Below are 16,178 nucleotides of genomic sequence, written 5' to 3'. Positions count from 1 at the left end.
GTCCAGCTGTGTTTTGGTCACTTTCTAAGCTGGTCTAGCTGTGTGTTAGTCACTTTTTTTTCAAGCTGGTCTCACAATGTTTTGGTCACTTTTTAAGATGGTCTAGCTGTGTTTTGGTAATTTTTTAAGCTGGTCTAGTTGTGTTTTTGTCACTTTTCAAGCTGGTCTATAGCTATGTTTTGGTTACTTTTTAAGCTGGTCTAGTTGGACTTAGTTGGTCAGGCTGGAAAACCAGCTGACCCACCAGCTTGACCAGCTTTGCCAGGCTGGAAGGACCATCTTAAACCAGCTAGCCACCTTAAACCAGCTTGCTGGTCTTAGCTGGATTTTTCAGTAGGGATTGTCACTTTGGATGAAAGCATCTTCGAAATGCGTCATTGTAATACTAGTTTTGCAGTTGAATTATATTTTCATTAGTAATAATATAATATGAATTTGTATACATTGATTTAATCATATTATTTTAAATAAATTATATAAAATAAGAATTCCTTAACCTAAAAGCCTATATGTATAGGCTATGTTCACACTTATAACTAAAATGGCATGTAAAATGTTTCATTTGTTGTATAAAAATACAAAGAAAACAAGAAAACCGATTAAATCCTATTATTGTACTTTAATGTGTTTTTTTTTTTTCTTATTTACCCGAAGAAATAGATAAATAGTTTCTTAAGTATTTTGTCGACGTCAAACCGAGCCAATTTATGCATTTTTAAACGTATATGCAAAACATCTACATATTCATACTAGGCTACCTAAAAATAGCTTTAAAAAACGCACACGACTACACTGCGGTGCGTGTGCGGCACGGGGTGGGTGGAGCCACAGAGTGACGTCACATGACAGGCATCTCAAATGACTGTAGTTCAATCCTCGACTTCCGTGTTCTTTCACTACTACCATCAGCCGAGCAGAATGTCTCATCAAACCGGCATCCAAGGTAAAGTCCTTTACCATCTTTTATCGTCCATTCAGATAAAATCTCATTGCGTCGCTAAAACGCACGTTTCTTTATTTGATGGTTGTTTATAAACATAAACATTAATAAACCTGTTGTAGCGGTCGCTTCGGACTGCATTGTAGAGTTTTATTATTGGTTGTAAACAAGCCAAACACTGAATCAGTGACATGTGTACTTTGCGCTAATATGGTCTTGCCAATGAGAGAGTCAGAAAGTCTTGTCTGCATAAAGATTGCCGCCTAGGGCAATGCACAAGGAAGCAAGCAGGTTACAAAGGTCCCTTGGTAGTATAACTTAACTGTGTCACCCAGTGGCGTGTTTACCATTTTGGGGGCCCTAAGCAAAGTCCAAGGACCTGGGGCCCCCCATGCCCCAACATTAAGAAAAAAATTCTTGGTTTAAAAATACAAATAGTGCCCATTGTCTTATTCAAAAGAATAAAGAATCATTATCTGTCAAAAACATAAAGGTCTTGGTTTTACCGCAGTGGTTTCCAAACTTTTTCCAAAAGGCCTCCCTTTTGTACAGAAAAATATTTTTAAGCCTGTCTCAGATATATCCTTTGCTGGCAAATTCCTTATAGGATGTATTTAAAATGATGTAATTAATACAGTACTGCAACTTCAGTGTGTGATCTTAAAAAAAAAATAAGAAAAAAGCGGAATGCTTACCACGCAGACTTTTTATAACTCTGCAATCATTAAATAGAAAATCATTAAATAAGTTAACCGCTTGTGGACAGTAGGGGGCCCCCCAAGCCCGTGGGGCCCCAAGCAATTGCGTGGTTTGCGTGGTGGGTAAACACGCCACTGGTGTCAACTTTACTATTATGCAATGAACATTTGTTTACATTGGGTTTCTACTGCAGCCTTACAAAGACAAGATGCAGACAGTCATGCTGAAGTTGATGAAAGGTCACATTGCACACAGTGGATGTTAGATCTGCATTTATATTGGTGATTGTGGCACGATTCTTTGCCAGATTATATTTTAAGGACCTCCTAACAATGCCTCTTTAGATGTCTCGTTTTTATTCATCAGCCAAATTTCACTTCAGCTGTCCAGAGATGCTCAGCTTTGTTTCGGAGCAGAATAAATGCGCTCATTGTGTCCCGCTTTATGTTCCCAGCTACCGGGGAAGTGAAAGAAATCTTTGCAAAGGCCCGGAACGGAGAATATCGGCTGATCAAAGTAGTGATTGACAATGGTAAGCCGACTTTATAGGAGCTTAAAGGTATAGTTCACTGAAAAATCATTTACTCACCCACAAGTTGTTTCAACCTTGTAAAATTACTTTTTGTTCTGCTGAACACAAAGGAAGATATTTTGAAGAATGTTTGTATCTAAACTGATCTGGGGCACCATTGACTTCCATTGTAGGGAAAAATAATACTATGGAAGTGAATGGTGCCCCTGATCTTTTTTGGTTAATGAATTTATACAGGTTGAATCGTGTAAGTTAATGATAACAGATTTTCCTTTAACCTGCTAATATTTTGTGTTTTGATCATTTATATATAAATATAGTACAAAGTAAAACTAACTGAACAAATGTCATTGTAATTTTTTCCAGAAAAGCTGGTTCTTGGCGGAAGCAAGCGGGCTGCCAAGAAGTGGGATCAGGAATGGGACAGCTATGTTCTCCCTCTCGTAGAAGATGACATGCCCTCGTATCTTCTCTATAGACTGGACACCACCAATAACCAGGGATATGAGTGGATCTTTTTGGCCTGGTCTCCAGACCACTCTCCGGTGAGTGCTTTCATATAAGTCAGACATGTCTAACCCTTTGTATGCAGAAAACCTTTCCACATTAGATCGATCCACAAATACGCTGTACATTATCTCAGATATTGTATTGGCATTGATAAAGTCATTTAAAAAAAAATTTTTTATAAAGGAGTGTACTGTATGAAGAGCTCCGATGCAAAAGGCGCTAAACACCACCACCTATGTCAAAAATGAGATTTGTCACGAATGTCCCAGCATGTATTATATGTTCATCAATTACTCTCACTTCAAATCCGCTTGATCCCAGAATCCAATTTTTTTGCAAAGCTGTGGACATCCCTTGTGAGTACTTGAACCTGAATACCTGGATTTGGGTTATTTGATATGGAAATAATATTTATAATAAAAAAATAAAAATTTGTTTGTCATAGTACCTAGACAACTTTTTAGTTCTCATTATCGAAACATGACTTTGTAAATGCATATATTTAATGTAATATCTTGTTGCGGTAATGATATTTTTGATAATGATAATCTAAAAAAATGTAAATAATTCTATAGGAAATATTATATAAATCCTATAAAATAATAATTATAGTAAGTTCAGACCTTAATCTTATATGTGCAAAAAAATAGGCTTCAAGGGCTTTTTAAAAATTCTGATGCTGGACACCTTCTAAATCTGGATTTCGTGAGAATCACCAAATGTGGCAGCCATGTACATCACAGCGCCACATAATGTGTGTTTCAGTTTCTTAATTTTTACCATTTGAATGCTGACGTTGTTGTTTTTTAGTTGCATCTTGGGCTTGACTTTGCAACTGTTTACTATGTCTTGTCCAAAAAAGTGCAATTTCTATTTTTTTTGTGAAGGTTTTTGACCAAAAAGCTTGCATGCACTTAGAGGGTTTTGCAGTGAAAGACAGAGAAATTTGTTAAACATCAATAAAATGACTAAAGTGGCATTTGTGAAAATAGATAATTTCAATTACTGACTAATAACCTTTTTCATTGCCATTAAAATGAATTTACTGACACACCAAACACAAATTTAACAATGTGCCCGAATAGATTACATGCAAAGACGCGAATATATGCAAAATTGCGTGGGGCGATGTGAATGAATTGGGTGTTATTCACATTATACGCGTCTTTATGCAAGTTGAAAATGTGAAGTTGAAAATTTCAAGATGAAAAGCGAAAAATTTGCATGACACAAAGTTAAATTCCATGAGTTTCCTAGAGCGAAGAACGCGATGCTTCCCGTTAGGGTCTACAAGAAAACAAGTCAGATGCACTTAGAGGCTTTTGCATTTAAACTAAATTGAATTGACTATGAAGATTGTTGTGTGATATAGAATATTTTATTAACATAAGTGGTGTTAGTAAAGATATAAGATTATAAAATGATCTTTGTACAGTATGGCAAAAGCTCTGGCAGTTGACTTTTACACATTACCAGTGACCTGAGACAAACACAGACGTGGTTTTGTGCTAAAAATTTGCAATTCTAATTTCTCTCATTCAACAACCAGACAGAGACTGAAATGGCCAAAGTCACGATCACACAAATGAGTCGCTCTTTGATACTGCCCAGCTTTAAACAAGCAAATGTCATGGGTTTGAATCGCACTGAACACACATACTGATAAAGTGACTGGATAAAAGTGTCCGCCAAATGCATAAAACTAATGTTAAATGTGTTAACATCATCTTTTAGGTCAGACAAAAAATGTTATACGCTGCCACGAGGGCAACGCTGAAGAAAGAGTTTGGCGGTGGCCACATTAAAGAGGAGATTTTTGGCACAGTGAAGGTATGTCTTGCATAAAAGAAATCCCCCTAATGAATGGATCGCAGCCATAGTTTTTTTTTTTTCGACTAATGTGTGTCTCTCTGCCCAGGATGATGTGTCTCTGAACGGCTATAAAAAGTACCTCACCTCTCAGGCGGCGCCTTTGCCTCTGACGGCTGCAGAAGAGGAACTGAGGCAAATTAAACTCAATGAGGTAATGCTGACATCGGCGTAAACACAGCATGGGTGTTCACCTTTATTTAAATAGGTCGAAAGCCACATCAGTGCAGCAGTCCACGTCAGATCTTTTGTGTTCGGTAACTTCATGACCTCAGGCAAAAAGCAAGTATGTCATAAAACGAACCTGCAGCACGTTGTGTAGAAATAATCTGTGTTAAAGGTATCAAATCATAAACTCTTTCAAACCCTGGTCCATTTGGTTTTTAAGGGAACCTTTTTGTGTTCAAAATGAGATGCTAAGACGCATGCTACAGGTTTGATGTCTGGTCCGATATATCAGCTAATTTCCCTATTTTTCAACAACAGCTGCTTTGCAAAGCTTGCATCACATCAAACAGTTAGCACTCAAATGTGCTACGTAAACCATTGAGGACTGAAATGATCCTTTTTAACTATTCCAACCTTATCGTATGAACCCTTTAAGCGTTCGGATGAAACCTATTGATCCTTTGAAACAATCATTTGAAGTGCAGGATGCTTTAGTTCACTTTATTGACTTGCATTATTTTATTTAATTAAACCCATCACTCAATTTATGTTGATCCAATCTACTGGGAAAATTATGAAGAGTTAAGATGCTCACATTCAAACTTGTGTCCCGATTACAACACCAATGTGTGATGTGTTTTTACATTTTGATTTCTGGTTTTCATCTTTGCAGTGGGGTGATACCCTTAAAGATACCTTTTTGTACCTTTTATAGGTATACAACACATTGAAATGTTGTACCTTTTCGAGTACAATATAATACCCTTGTGTACCTTAAGGAACGATTTTGTACCAGGTAAATTTTAGGGGTACAAAACAGTTAACTGTTACACATTCGATCATTAAGGTACAGTAATGAACCCCAAAATGTACAACATTGTGTTATGTTTAGTATACCTGTAGTATAGTGTATATGACAATGTAGTTGCATCTTTAGTGACAACAGTGGATTTTTTGCCAAAAAAAGCTTGCATGCACTTAAAGGGTTTTGCAGCGAAAGACAGTCAAATTTGTATAATAACAATTTCGTTGCTTTTAAAGTGAACTTATTGAACATTAACATGAGCCTAAAAAAAATTCATTTACAAGATGCACTTGTCAGGTTTTGCATTTGAACTTGTAGGAGAGTGCAAACGTAAAGTAACGCTTTTTCGCTTTGGCTCTATCATTCAGAAAAATTAAGTTCGATTAATATTTTTTACACAATCAACACACATATCTCTGCTACAAATAAACACTTAAAATTCGTTTGTGGGACCTACCGTTATTGTACAATTACACCGAAATTGACAGGAGTGCAAATGTGACAACTTACCCCATAGGTGGGGTTCATTGTAACGAACTGAGGGTTTGTTGTAACACCTGCTAGAAAATTTAGTTTAAATAATAATTCAATAAATTTCTGTCTATAGACGGTTTCATCGGACGCACGTTTCGGTTTTTTAATGGTGTGGCTAGTTGCTAAACTGAACTCTTGAACAAATACCTCATCGAAAATAACAAATGGTTCGGTTTCCTAAGTAATCTACGTTTATTTTGCTTGTTATATAAATAAACTACCTTTAAAGTACTTTGTTGTTATTTTTTATTAGCGGAGTTTACCGGACCACGAAAGCCGCTTGTTTATGTTGTTACTGCTGAAACCGTCTATATACTAAATGTGAATATTGTTATATAAAAGATGGAGATCCACACATTCATTCATCTTACCATCCTTGTATTATACATCAATGAAAGGGGTGCACAATTAAGACAAAAAAAATCATAATTGTGAGTTATTTCCCCTGATATTGTATTAACGGTTATCATTTTGATGAATAGTATTTACATTGTTTTCATTATCATTGTAACCCTGAGGCTTAAGTGTAACACTGTGTGACAACTAACCCCGCTGTGTAAAAATGTTTTCAATCCCAGCTATCAGTTACAGAGTTGCTGTTTGAAGTGTTTCAAACTGGTGTTATGTTTTAGGTAACAAGACTGTGATTAAAATAATATAAGGTTGGATTTGGTGACTTACACACCCAACTCAGAAATACAAAAAACATAAGATGAAGAAATTTACTTTCAATGCCTCCAAAACACATCAAAACTTTTCACAAAATCACAGGAGATCATGTAAAGTAGCTGTGTTAACCCCGCGTTAGTTTGTGCCCCGCTCACCCTTATATGTCGTAAGCCTATTAGTGCTTCCTCAGTGATGTGGCTAATGTAGGTTTGTGGTCTTTTAAATCTTCCCTCTGCCCATTTTAAATCAAATGTACCACTATGATTTGTGACACAAAAGCTCTACTATTACCACAAACACCTAAAAATAGAGACGCTCAGCCCTTGCACGTGCAGTCTTTCATTTAAACAAAACTCCTTGAAGCAATTGCGGGAGTTTGTGCTGGCAGCGTACACAAGCTTAAACCATAAAAGGAAACACTTTGACTCTTCAACAGCTCATTGGTTATTTTAAAGTGATAGACTGCTAAAATCAACCAATGGGAGCGCTGGCTGCAAGCCTCGTGAAGCAGCTGTGGGAGGAAGATAATACCACACTAATCTACAACATGTATGAGAGAAAAGCAGCTTTGCGATGTTTCATTTTTATTAATTTGCAGAGAGCGAGAGAGCGGTTGCGTACATTCAGCAGATAGGCGGATGAATAGTTGTTCCCAATCCGGGATGAAAGAGAAGGAAGTGGAGTAAAGCAGATGGGAATGACCCCCTGTTGTGGTTGTAGGCCCATAAAACACATCATTAGTTCTCAATGCCCACACATTGTATCAATGATGTTTACGTTAAAACCTGAATGTTTAACCCTGTATTGAGCGCTGGTTAGTGTGCAAGTGATGTTAAACATTAGTTTGTGTCTTTGCAGATGCAGACAGACATCCATGTTGACACAAAGCAGCAGACACTTCAAGGTGTGGCGTTCCCGATGCAGAGGGAAGCTATTCAAGCCCTGGAGCAGTTCAGGGAGAAAAGACTCAACTATGTGCAACTGGTACCTCCTGCCTTTCTTCTCATCTCACTCACAATACCTCTATTCAAAAGCGTCTAATTCGGCTTTTGTATGCTTTACGTTGAATTCAGGACTTTGGTCCTAGAAAATTTCCATAAAATTGTCTTCGGTGTGAACGCAAACACATCCCGTAATGTTCTGGGATTGCTTGGGGAAAGAGGACGTAGTAGTATTGCCGTAACATTCACAGAAACCATTCTGTGTGAACAAGAGGCAAAAACAATGCCGTAAGGGGCGTGCCGTAGTGTCATTGCAACAAGAGGTTATGGTTCAGCTCTTTAACACAAGGATTTAAACACAGATCAGCATTCATGACGAGACATGTTGGCAAACTGGACTGAAGCAGATATAAGGGAGCACGTCACTAACCATGCTAAAGCTGAGATCATTCACCAGGATGACAGAACAGCGCATCACGCGCTCCTTATGATCTTGTCATAAACAAAAATGCATGCACGTAGTTACTTGAACAAGAAATCACGGATAATTAGCAAACTGTAGACGCTGTGGAAAAAAATTGACCAAGTGCAGGACTTTAAAGGCACACCATGGAACTTTTTGGCCACTGGGGGTGCTAGACATGTATTTTTCACGTCTAGCGCCCCTAGAGGCCGCATGCGCCACAGCACTGTCGCATAGGAAAAGAAGACAACTCTTTAGGTCACAAAGTGTGCCTTCCAGCATGTCATACGAATATAATTTCATGGGTTTTATTTTTTTCAAACGCCAAAAGATCGCGTAGCTCACGTTTACAAACCAGTTGTAATGGTGGTCGCTTGGTTAAAGTTTATTAAAAAATTGCCTTAAAGGGGAATCGAACCCGGATGGCCAGTGTCGTTGGTCCGTGACGCTACAACGCCACCACAGAGTAACATGATATAAGTCACCCTCTACACTCTTCAAGTAGCCTCCGGTAAAATGTACGCAAAAAAAAAATAGTGTTCGGGCGCCAGACAGGACTTATACATGCAATAGGGCCGGGACTCGATTAAAAAAATTAATCTAATTAATTAGAGGTTAATCGAAATTAATCACATTTTAATCACATATAAATATTTGACCTGAGAACATTGAGAAGTTATTTTTTCACATGGATTTTTAGTATACCATGAATAATGACTGAATACATAAGCTTAAGCAACAAAATATTGTTTATTTTTGTTCAACCAAGTCGTTGTACCCGGAGTCGGGCTAACCTCCACGCTAGCTGCTATATGTTTTGCATTGAGATGATACTTGAGGCTCGATGTGCTGCGGTGATATGTGAATTCCTTGTTGCATAGCTTACACACATCCATGCTCTTATCGACGCTTCCATCCGTTCGTTTTTTATAAAAAAATGTCCCATCCACGGGGCCAACCAAAGCGATCTCATCAGCTTCTTCGTTCATGTTCACTGTGGTTTGTTGTTGCCTGAAGTCATGAACGCTAGTTGGTGCTCCAGTATAATCGGTCCGCCGAAACTCATCCAATGAGAAATGTTCCGCGGTGCAAAAATAAGTGCGATTAAAATGCGTTAAAAATGTTGTGTAATTAATTAATCTTAATTAACGGGTTAAAGTCCCGGCCCTAATATGCAAGCAATATAACATTACTTACAAGTACAAAACCATGACGGCCAAGTCCGCATTGGTCAGGGACCCCTCCTTCTCCTTTAGTTCACGTCAGCGAGCGAACGCTGGCCCAATATTGATCCTCATCCTTCTTTTTATTCTGTCACTCTCCCGTTTACTCTTTCTGGTCTCCTCCGACAAAACCTTGGGTTTCTTTTCAGAACAGTTGCTGCTTCGGCCATGACAAAAAATCGCTCTCGCGTCCGAATTTGAGGAAGTGGAGGAAGTGACGTATGCCGTAAAGCAGATTTTTGTAGTTCTTTTTTGTGCTCGGGTTACTACCCGAAACCCCAAGTTTAAAAATTTGAGTAAAAGTGATACAGAACCCATCAGGCTACAGTATGGTAGACATGTCATTCAACATATTTTAAGTCGATGTACCATCACAAGGGTCTTGAAAATATATTATGAAGGTGTGTCACTTTAAATACATCACGTGTCTTTACGGGATGAACCAAAAAACAGTCCTGAACAAATCCCCAACACATTTTTCGTGTAACAGTCAAGCGTTCAGCTCAATGTGTGGACAATGTGTGTGGACCTCAGCAGACTCGGTTTATGATGAACATTACTGATGGAGTTATCGACGGAAACGTTGCTTTGATTAATTGTTTAAAAGGTATTGATTGTGCCCATCCCATTAACAGGAAATAGATTTTCCTAAAGAATCCATCAAGCTGTCTGGCACGACCCCTACGGAACTGAGAGATCTGCCTAAAAGGATTCCCAAAGACGCAGCTAGATATCACTTCTTCCTCTACAAGCACTCTCATGAAGGAGATTACCTTGAGTCCACAGGTAAGAGACCTGAAAACGAAAAATATTTTTATTGCACTGGTGTTTATTGGGCTAAATGCCCATAACTTAAATGTGATGACAGGACCCCTTTAAGCCCTGTGTCCACCAAAGCATTTAACCTTTTAAGACCCAAGCTTTGATTTGTCTAGTTTGGGGTTAGGAAGGACCAATACATTTAATAACCAAATATTGAACATGAAGCAGTGTAATTGTCCACGTTTGTATACAACTGGTTCAAGTTACACAGAATTAACTATTATGGTGCAAACAAACACGTATGTGGACATCCAGGTCTTAGGAAGTAAAACCCGTCTGAAACGCAAGGCGAATACTGACTGTGAGCACCTGGCATCGTTTCTTCAGCTGAGAGCTTTAGTTTTATGATACTTCTGTTTTGTTTATCAGTCGATGTATGATGCACCGGTTAGTTGCTGGCGTATTTTAAAAGCGTGGCGTTTCCATTAGAAATTTTCTCAAGTATCTGTCGGCCGAAAGAAAAAAGCTTTGGTGGACACAAGGCCTTATTCTGCAGAAGCAGGGGGTCTGTGGACTAAAGCTCTGGGTATAGTGTTCTTATACGCGTACGTGTACACGTTTGACGCATATACATTGCGACAATTTGCAATACCTCTCGTGGCCTACATACTCCTGTATAAACATGCCAACCTACGCATACAATGTACGCAGGGTTTAAAAAATCGGGCGGTGTGCTTAAAGTATGGAAAAAAATGGCTACAATTTGACCTTAAAACTGAATTACATTAATATTTCTTTTTTTGTGTGATTCTTTATTTATTGAACATTTTTTATTATAATTTTTTACAACAACATAGCCCAAGATCTGGCAAAAAAAAAACACGGCAGGTCAAAATATGGTATTACAAAACTGTATATTGCAGGATAGTTTCATTATTTTTTTCTTAAAAACATTCGCAAATATTTTCTGGATTTCAAAAACGTATTTGTGTCTTGTGAACAGTGTTTGGGGTAAGGCATTACAAGTAATGCACGTTATGTAATAATATTATTTTTTTTGAAGTAACAAGTAACGCAATACTTTATAAATGTACACATTAATATTTGAGTTACTTTTTAAAAAAATGTAGTACAAGACAAGTTACTTTTCAGTTTAATTAATTCAATTTAAAAATAAAATAATGTACCGAATTAAACTGAACATATTAACATAGATTTAGCACTCTGTGCGCCTGAGCGGGAACAGTTTGAGTCAAAAACGGAGATGGCAGGCCAGAGCTTGACATTTTTGCGATCATAAAAAGCACCTGCAAGGCCTGGAAGAGATCAAGCCTCAGCCAAGTAAGAAAAAGTAACGCAAAAGTAACTTAAAAGTAACGTAAGCATTACTTTCCATGAAAAGTAACTAAGTAACGCAATTAGTTACTTTTTTTCGGAGTAACCTAATATTGTAATGCATTACTTTTCAAAGTAACTTTCCCCAACACTGCTTCTGAATTAAAAAAAAATTGCATAACATATCAAACAAATGTAGATATATTTCTGATACAGAACAAAGTGGAGACAAATCCAAATGTTAAGATAATTAAGAATCTAAAGCAAGTTTATTATATATGTACAGTCCAAATCAGTTGATGATCGTGGCAGATTATATCCTTGCAATGAAAAAGGGGTGGAAAACACATTCTCATACTGTGTGAATATTTTTAATTTGGTCACAATAATTTTTTGATGTCCATGTCAAATAAACATTAAACAAAGTAACATTGGACAAACCATATGCTTTGAGTGTTTTCCATAAATGCAAATTTTTGCTAATTGTCCAATATTAGCAAAATTGCAGTTTGTATGCTCTGCACTTATGAGATTTTGAAACGAGAAGTAAAAAAAATATATATCGGTATCGGCAAATGTCATTCTAATAGGACGAACACACCAAACGCGAATTCAACATTTTGCGTGAGTAGATTACATACATAGTCAATGTAAAGACGTGAATAGACGCGTACTCTCACTGGGCAATATGAATGAAGTAAATTGCGCAGCGCAATTGCCACGAAAACACGCGCTATTCGCCTCAAGTGCGTCTTTGCGCAAGTTTAAAATATTCAACTCAAATTTGCATGACACAAAGGTAAATCCAATGAGTAATCTAGAGCGAGGACCGCAATGCTTTGCATTTGGTGTGTATGCAGCATAAGTTATCGAATATCGGTACCTGCACACAGATTTTCTATTGGTACATCCCTACTAGGGCTACAGAATAAATTGCATGCGATTGTCATGCGCATCTCGTAAGTAAAGCATTTACTACACAGAGCCATAGTTCACAGAAAAGCTGGGTAAGATCCCATTCATTATCACAGGTGATTCGTCCGCAATAGAGTCTGGGTCATTGGGTAACGTAACATTGACATCTTGGTTTATAAATATATGCGTTTTTGTGTCTGCAGTGTTCATCTACTCTATGCCTGGTTATAAATGCAGCATCAAAGAAAGAATGCTGTATTCAAGCTGCAAGAACCCTCTCATAGACACAGTGGAGAGAAACCTGGGCATTGAAATTGCGAAAAAGGTATCATGCTTTATGTCTTACCATTCTTTTGTAATATGATTATTAAGTATTTTACTATGCACAGAGCCCTGTGGATATGTAGAATATGAAGGTTGATTTAAAGGGACACTCCACTTTCGCAATATTATTACACAGTGCACGAAATAGTCACCTGCTATTGAAAGTTACTAAGGGGACTATTTTCGGCTGCTGCGTAATGTCATTGCTCCTCCTGCAGCCATGTTACGGCAGCAAAGTCCTTGATTAAGGGCTCGTTATAGTCGTGCGTAGCCGCGACAGCGTAGGTTCCGCGTCGGTTTTCATTTATACTTTTGCGGCGTCGTCCGCGTCGACGTGCAAACACACTGCCACTCCGCTGGTAGGCTGTAACCACGCATGTAACCACAGTAGCAGCGCAAACGTCAAAGAAGAAGAAGCTTAGCAAGTTAACCCACAAACGAAGAAGAAACAGCAACTTGTTGTGTATAATTTGAGAAGACCAGCAATGATGGAAGTAAATAAACCTCGACTTTTGATGCAGTTTGAGTTAAATCAATCCTCAACTTGGCTCATCTTTGTTTTCACCGTCACAAACAGAAATACCTATGACGCAGTTTTTTTTTTACCTGACGGTAGGGGTTCTGGTGGACCAATCACAGCGCTTGCAGTCCGCGTAGATCTGACGCACTGTTAACTGTTTTGTGAGGTGCGCGTCAGGCTACGCAGAGCTATGCACAGGCTACGGATAGCCTATGCCGTAGCTACGGCGTAGAACCTACGCACGACTATAAATCGGGCTTTATTACGCCAGAATGAGAGAATAGTTCCTAGCCATATCTGCATAGTAAATCAAAACTTTTAATTTTCCGTCAGTCTTACCGTGGGTTTACACCAGCCGCGTTTCAGGCGTCAAAATCGTGTCTACCACGCCTAGTTTGCCGCTTGAACAGTTTGAGTGTAATCGCTTCATTCGCGCGTGAAATTCTAGTCATCGAGACATTAACGTGGAAATTCGCGCAATGGGAAGCGCTTCTGCGACTTCTGTGCTTGCTTTCTGTAATCACGTCACTACTAGGCAAGCTCCTGATGGGTCATCGCGGCGCATTTTTCCGCCAAAGTTTATTAACTTGCCACGTCAACGTTAAATTCGCGCCATCTGTGCGAATGAGGCGGAATCGCGTCTACCGCGTCACGCTAAACGCCTCATTCGCGCCGCGAGACCTCCAGATGTGCGTCAACGCATCTTCACATTAACTTAACATTAAAATCACTCGCGCTTGACGCTTCTACCGTGGCTGGTGTAAATGCAGCATTAGTACATGATGTATCTACAGAAGAGTCAAATTTTAAATAGGAAAAATATTTTTGAGTGTGATGCTAATGGTCTAATCAGATTCAATGGATTATGCTAAGCTATGCTAAAAGTGGTAGCCCCAGACCCGGAGATCAGCTGAATGGATTCCAAAACGGTAAAAATCTAATATTTAACTCTAGGAAAGCTTGAAAATGAGCATATTTAAAAAAAAAAGTGGAGTGTAACTTTAAACGTTGGTGTCGAACCTACACTATTTTCAGCTGTGACCAAATATTATTTTGTGATGCATCAATATGTATTAAATTGTAACGTAATGAGAAAAGTTGTCTATGCCGTTCAGTGCAGGCGTGCCTTAAGCCTTTTGCAATTGTTATTTTCCCAGCTTGAGATTGACAATGGCGATGAACTCACTAGTGACTTTCTATACGAAGAGGTTCACCCCAAGCAGCATGCGCACAAGCAAGCTTTTGCCAAACCCAAAGGCCCAAGCGGAAAGAGAGGGGTTCGCAGAATCACACGGGCACCAGGCGAGGGCCCCGATGACGATTAAACCTCCTCCACCACTTATTCCAGGATCGACAGTGGTACTTAGTCCTTAAATCCAATTCCCAGTTTACCTTGAGTCACATAAACAACAGCCCTGTAGACTGATCTATGCACAAGATACAACACTAACCTGTGAATTTACATTTTGTAGCCCGCAATACAACATGCTACGATGAGGAAAGCAGGTTGCGGTACAGAGAATGTATTTACAAACGCCACCTGTGACGTTCCTTGTTGTAGTTTTAACACTATTACAATGTTTATTTGCATATTATAGACTGACTTGTTTATTTAGCCCATATTATATAGATAGATAGAGAGTGCAATATTGTTGAAAATAACTATGTTTGGTAGCGCTCGTATATTGAGTATCGTTTTAATGATGAAAACGTACTGCGGTATGATTTCCTATAAAAATATGTAGCCTAGCACTTCCAGTGATGTCCAGTAAAACTAAATTTTTGCTGAGGACGTTAATGTTTTATGGGAAATTGGCCATTTAGTCCAAGATTTATGTTTGGGAAACAAGCCTGGAAAGTTAAACTCTAGTCTCTGATCTGAGAGGTTAGTTATGTTTTATAAGTCACTATAAGCATTATTAATTAACTTTCTGATTGGTTAGGTTAAAAATCAAAGGTCTTTCCTAAGATGTGAGTAAATTTGTCAAATCAAAAGTAATTTCAACAGTATTTTCTCACCCTTGTAGTGATTTATATGAAGGATTTGCCAAGAAAAATGTGCTGAAAATGTTCCAATACCTTTTTTTCTTTTATATATAAATATATATGTTTTAAGTCTTAAAATCGTTGTGTGAATTTTAATGTAGGACTGTTAAATTATATAAAGAGTAAGTATGTAAATGAACCAATCGTGACAAATCTTAAGCAGTAATGCTGTCTGCATCTTAGCTATTTTTCACATTCTAGTAAAGAGTTAACCCACAGAGACGCTATTTTTATAAACCTGTACAGCTGTATGTTCAGATGATGTCTTGAACTGGGTGTCCATGGTTTGAAAGGTCGTCGTGTCTCTTCGAGCAAATGTTTTTGTCAGCTAATGGCCAGCTTCCATGTCATGCCGTTTACAGGTGCATTAATGTAAACAGTGCATGCCATTTACATTGATTGGATGCTTTTGAAACCACTTATAAGGGATGGGAACACTGTCAACATTTCTCCTATATGAAGGTATTATGAAGTCTTGAATGGAATTGTAGTCTTGTGTCTTTTTCTATGCATTGTATACAAATATGAGAGGGGGACATAGAAAAAATAAAAAGATTTAAAAATACAAGTTGCAATGTGATGTTGTCTGTTAACGCAATAGGTTTATATAATTGATAAATACTTGTGAGCCTGTGTGTGAAATCCAGGCTGAAGTCACATAATTATATTATAAGATTAGACGCATCAAAGTTTAATATTAACCATTATTTTCACTTTAATTTCACATTATTTCACACATGACTTTACTCAGTCAGATATTAAGGTCAATTTTGTGTAGCTGTCAAGATAAGATGTCAAATAAATCTTTTGGTGTCCTCAGAGCATGTATATAAAGTTTTAGCTCAAAATTCCATATAGATAATTTATTATAGCATGTTAAAATTGCCACTTTGTAGGTGTGAGCAAAAATGTTTTTTTGGACA

General features: G+C 38.0%; 1 protein-coding gene across 1 annotated transcript; it reads left to right on the top strand.

The window, feature by feature from the left end:
• Positions 1-819: 819 nt before the first annotated feature.
• Positions 820-15,132, top strand: twf1b (twinfilin actin-binding protein 1b). The gene is made up of 9 exons (XM_065284971.2): positions 820-943; positions 2,094-2,171; positions 2,538-2,716; positions 4,416-4,511; positions 4,600-4,704; positions 7,585-7,710; positions 9,989-10,139; positions 12,569-12,690; positions 14,367-15,132. Exons 1-9 carry the CDS (start codon positions 859-861, stop codon positions 14,532-14,534), a joined length of 1,110 nt encoding a protein of 369 aa, XP_065141043.1. The 5' UTR covers positions 820-858; the 3' UTR covers positions 14,535-15,132.
• Positions 15,133-16,178: the final 1,046 nt, after the last annotated feature.

Source organism: Paramisgurnus dabryanus, chromosome 1, assembly GCF_030506205.2.
Source record: "Paramisgurnus dabryanus chromosome 1, PD_genome_1.1, whole genome shotgun sequence".
NCBI lineage: Eukaryota > Metazoa > Chordata > Actinopteri > Cypriniformes > Cobitidae > Paramisgurnus > Paramisgurnus dabryanus.
The sequence above is the reverse complement of the archived record's forward strand: the minus strand, read 5'-3'. Positions and strand labels throughout refer to the sequence as shown.

Bases quoted from the DNA above. Each gene is read 5' to 3' on its own strand.
- twf1b (XM_065284971.2), top strand. From the start codon at position 859: ATGACTGTAGTTCAATCCTCGACTTCCGTGTTCTTTCACTACTACCAT. The intron at 2,172-2,537 runs GTAAGCCGACTT...AATTTTTTCCAG, and splicing joins CAAAGTAGTGATTGACAATG to AAAAGCTGGTTCTTGGCGGA. The intron at 4,705-7,584 runs GTAATGCTGACA...GTGTCTTTGCAG, and splicing joins GGCAAATTAAACTCAATGAG to ATGCAGACAGACATCCATGT.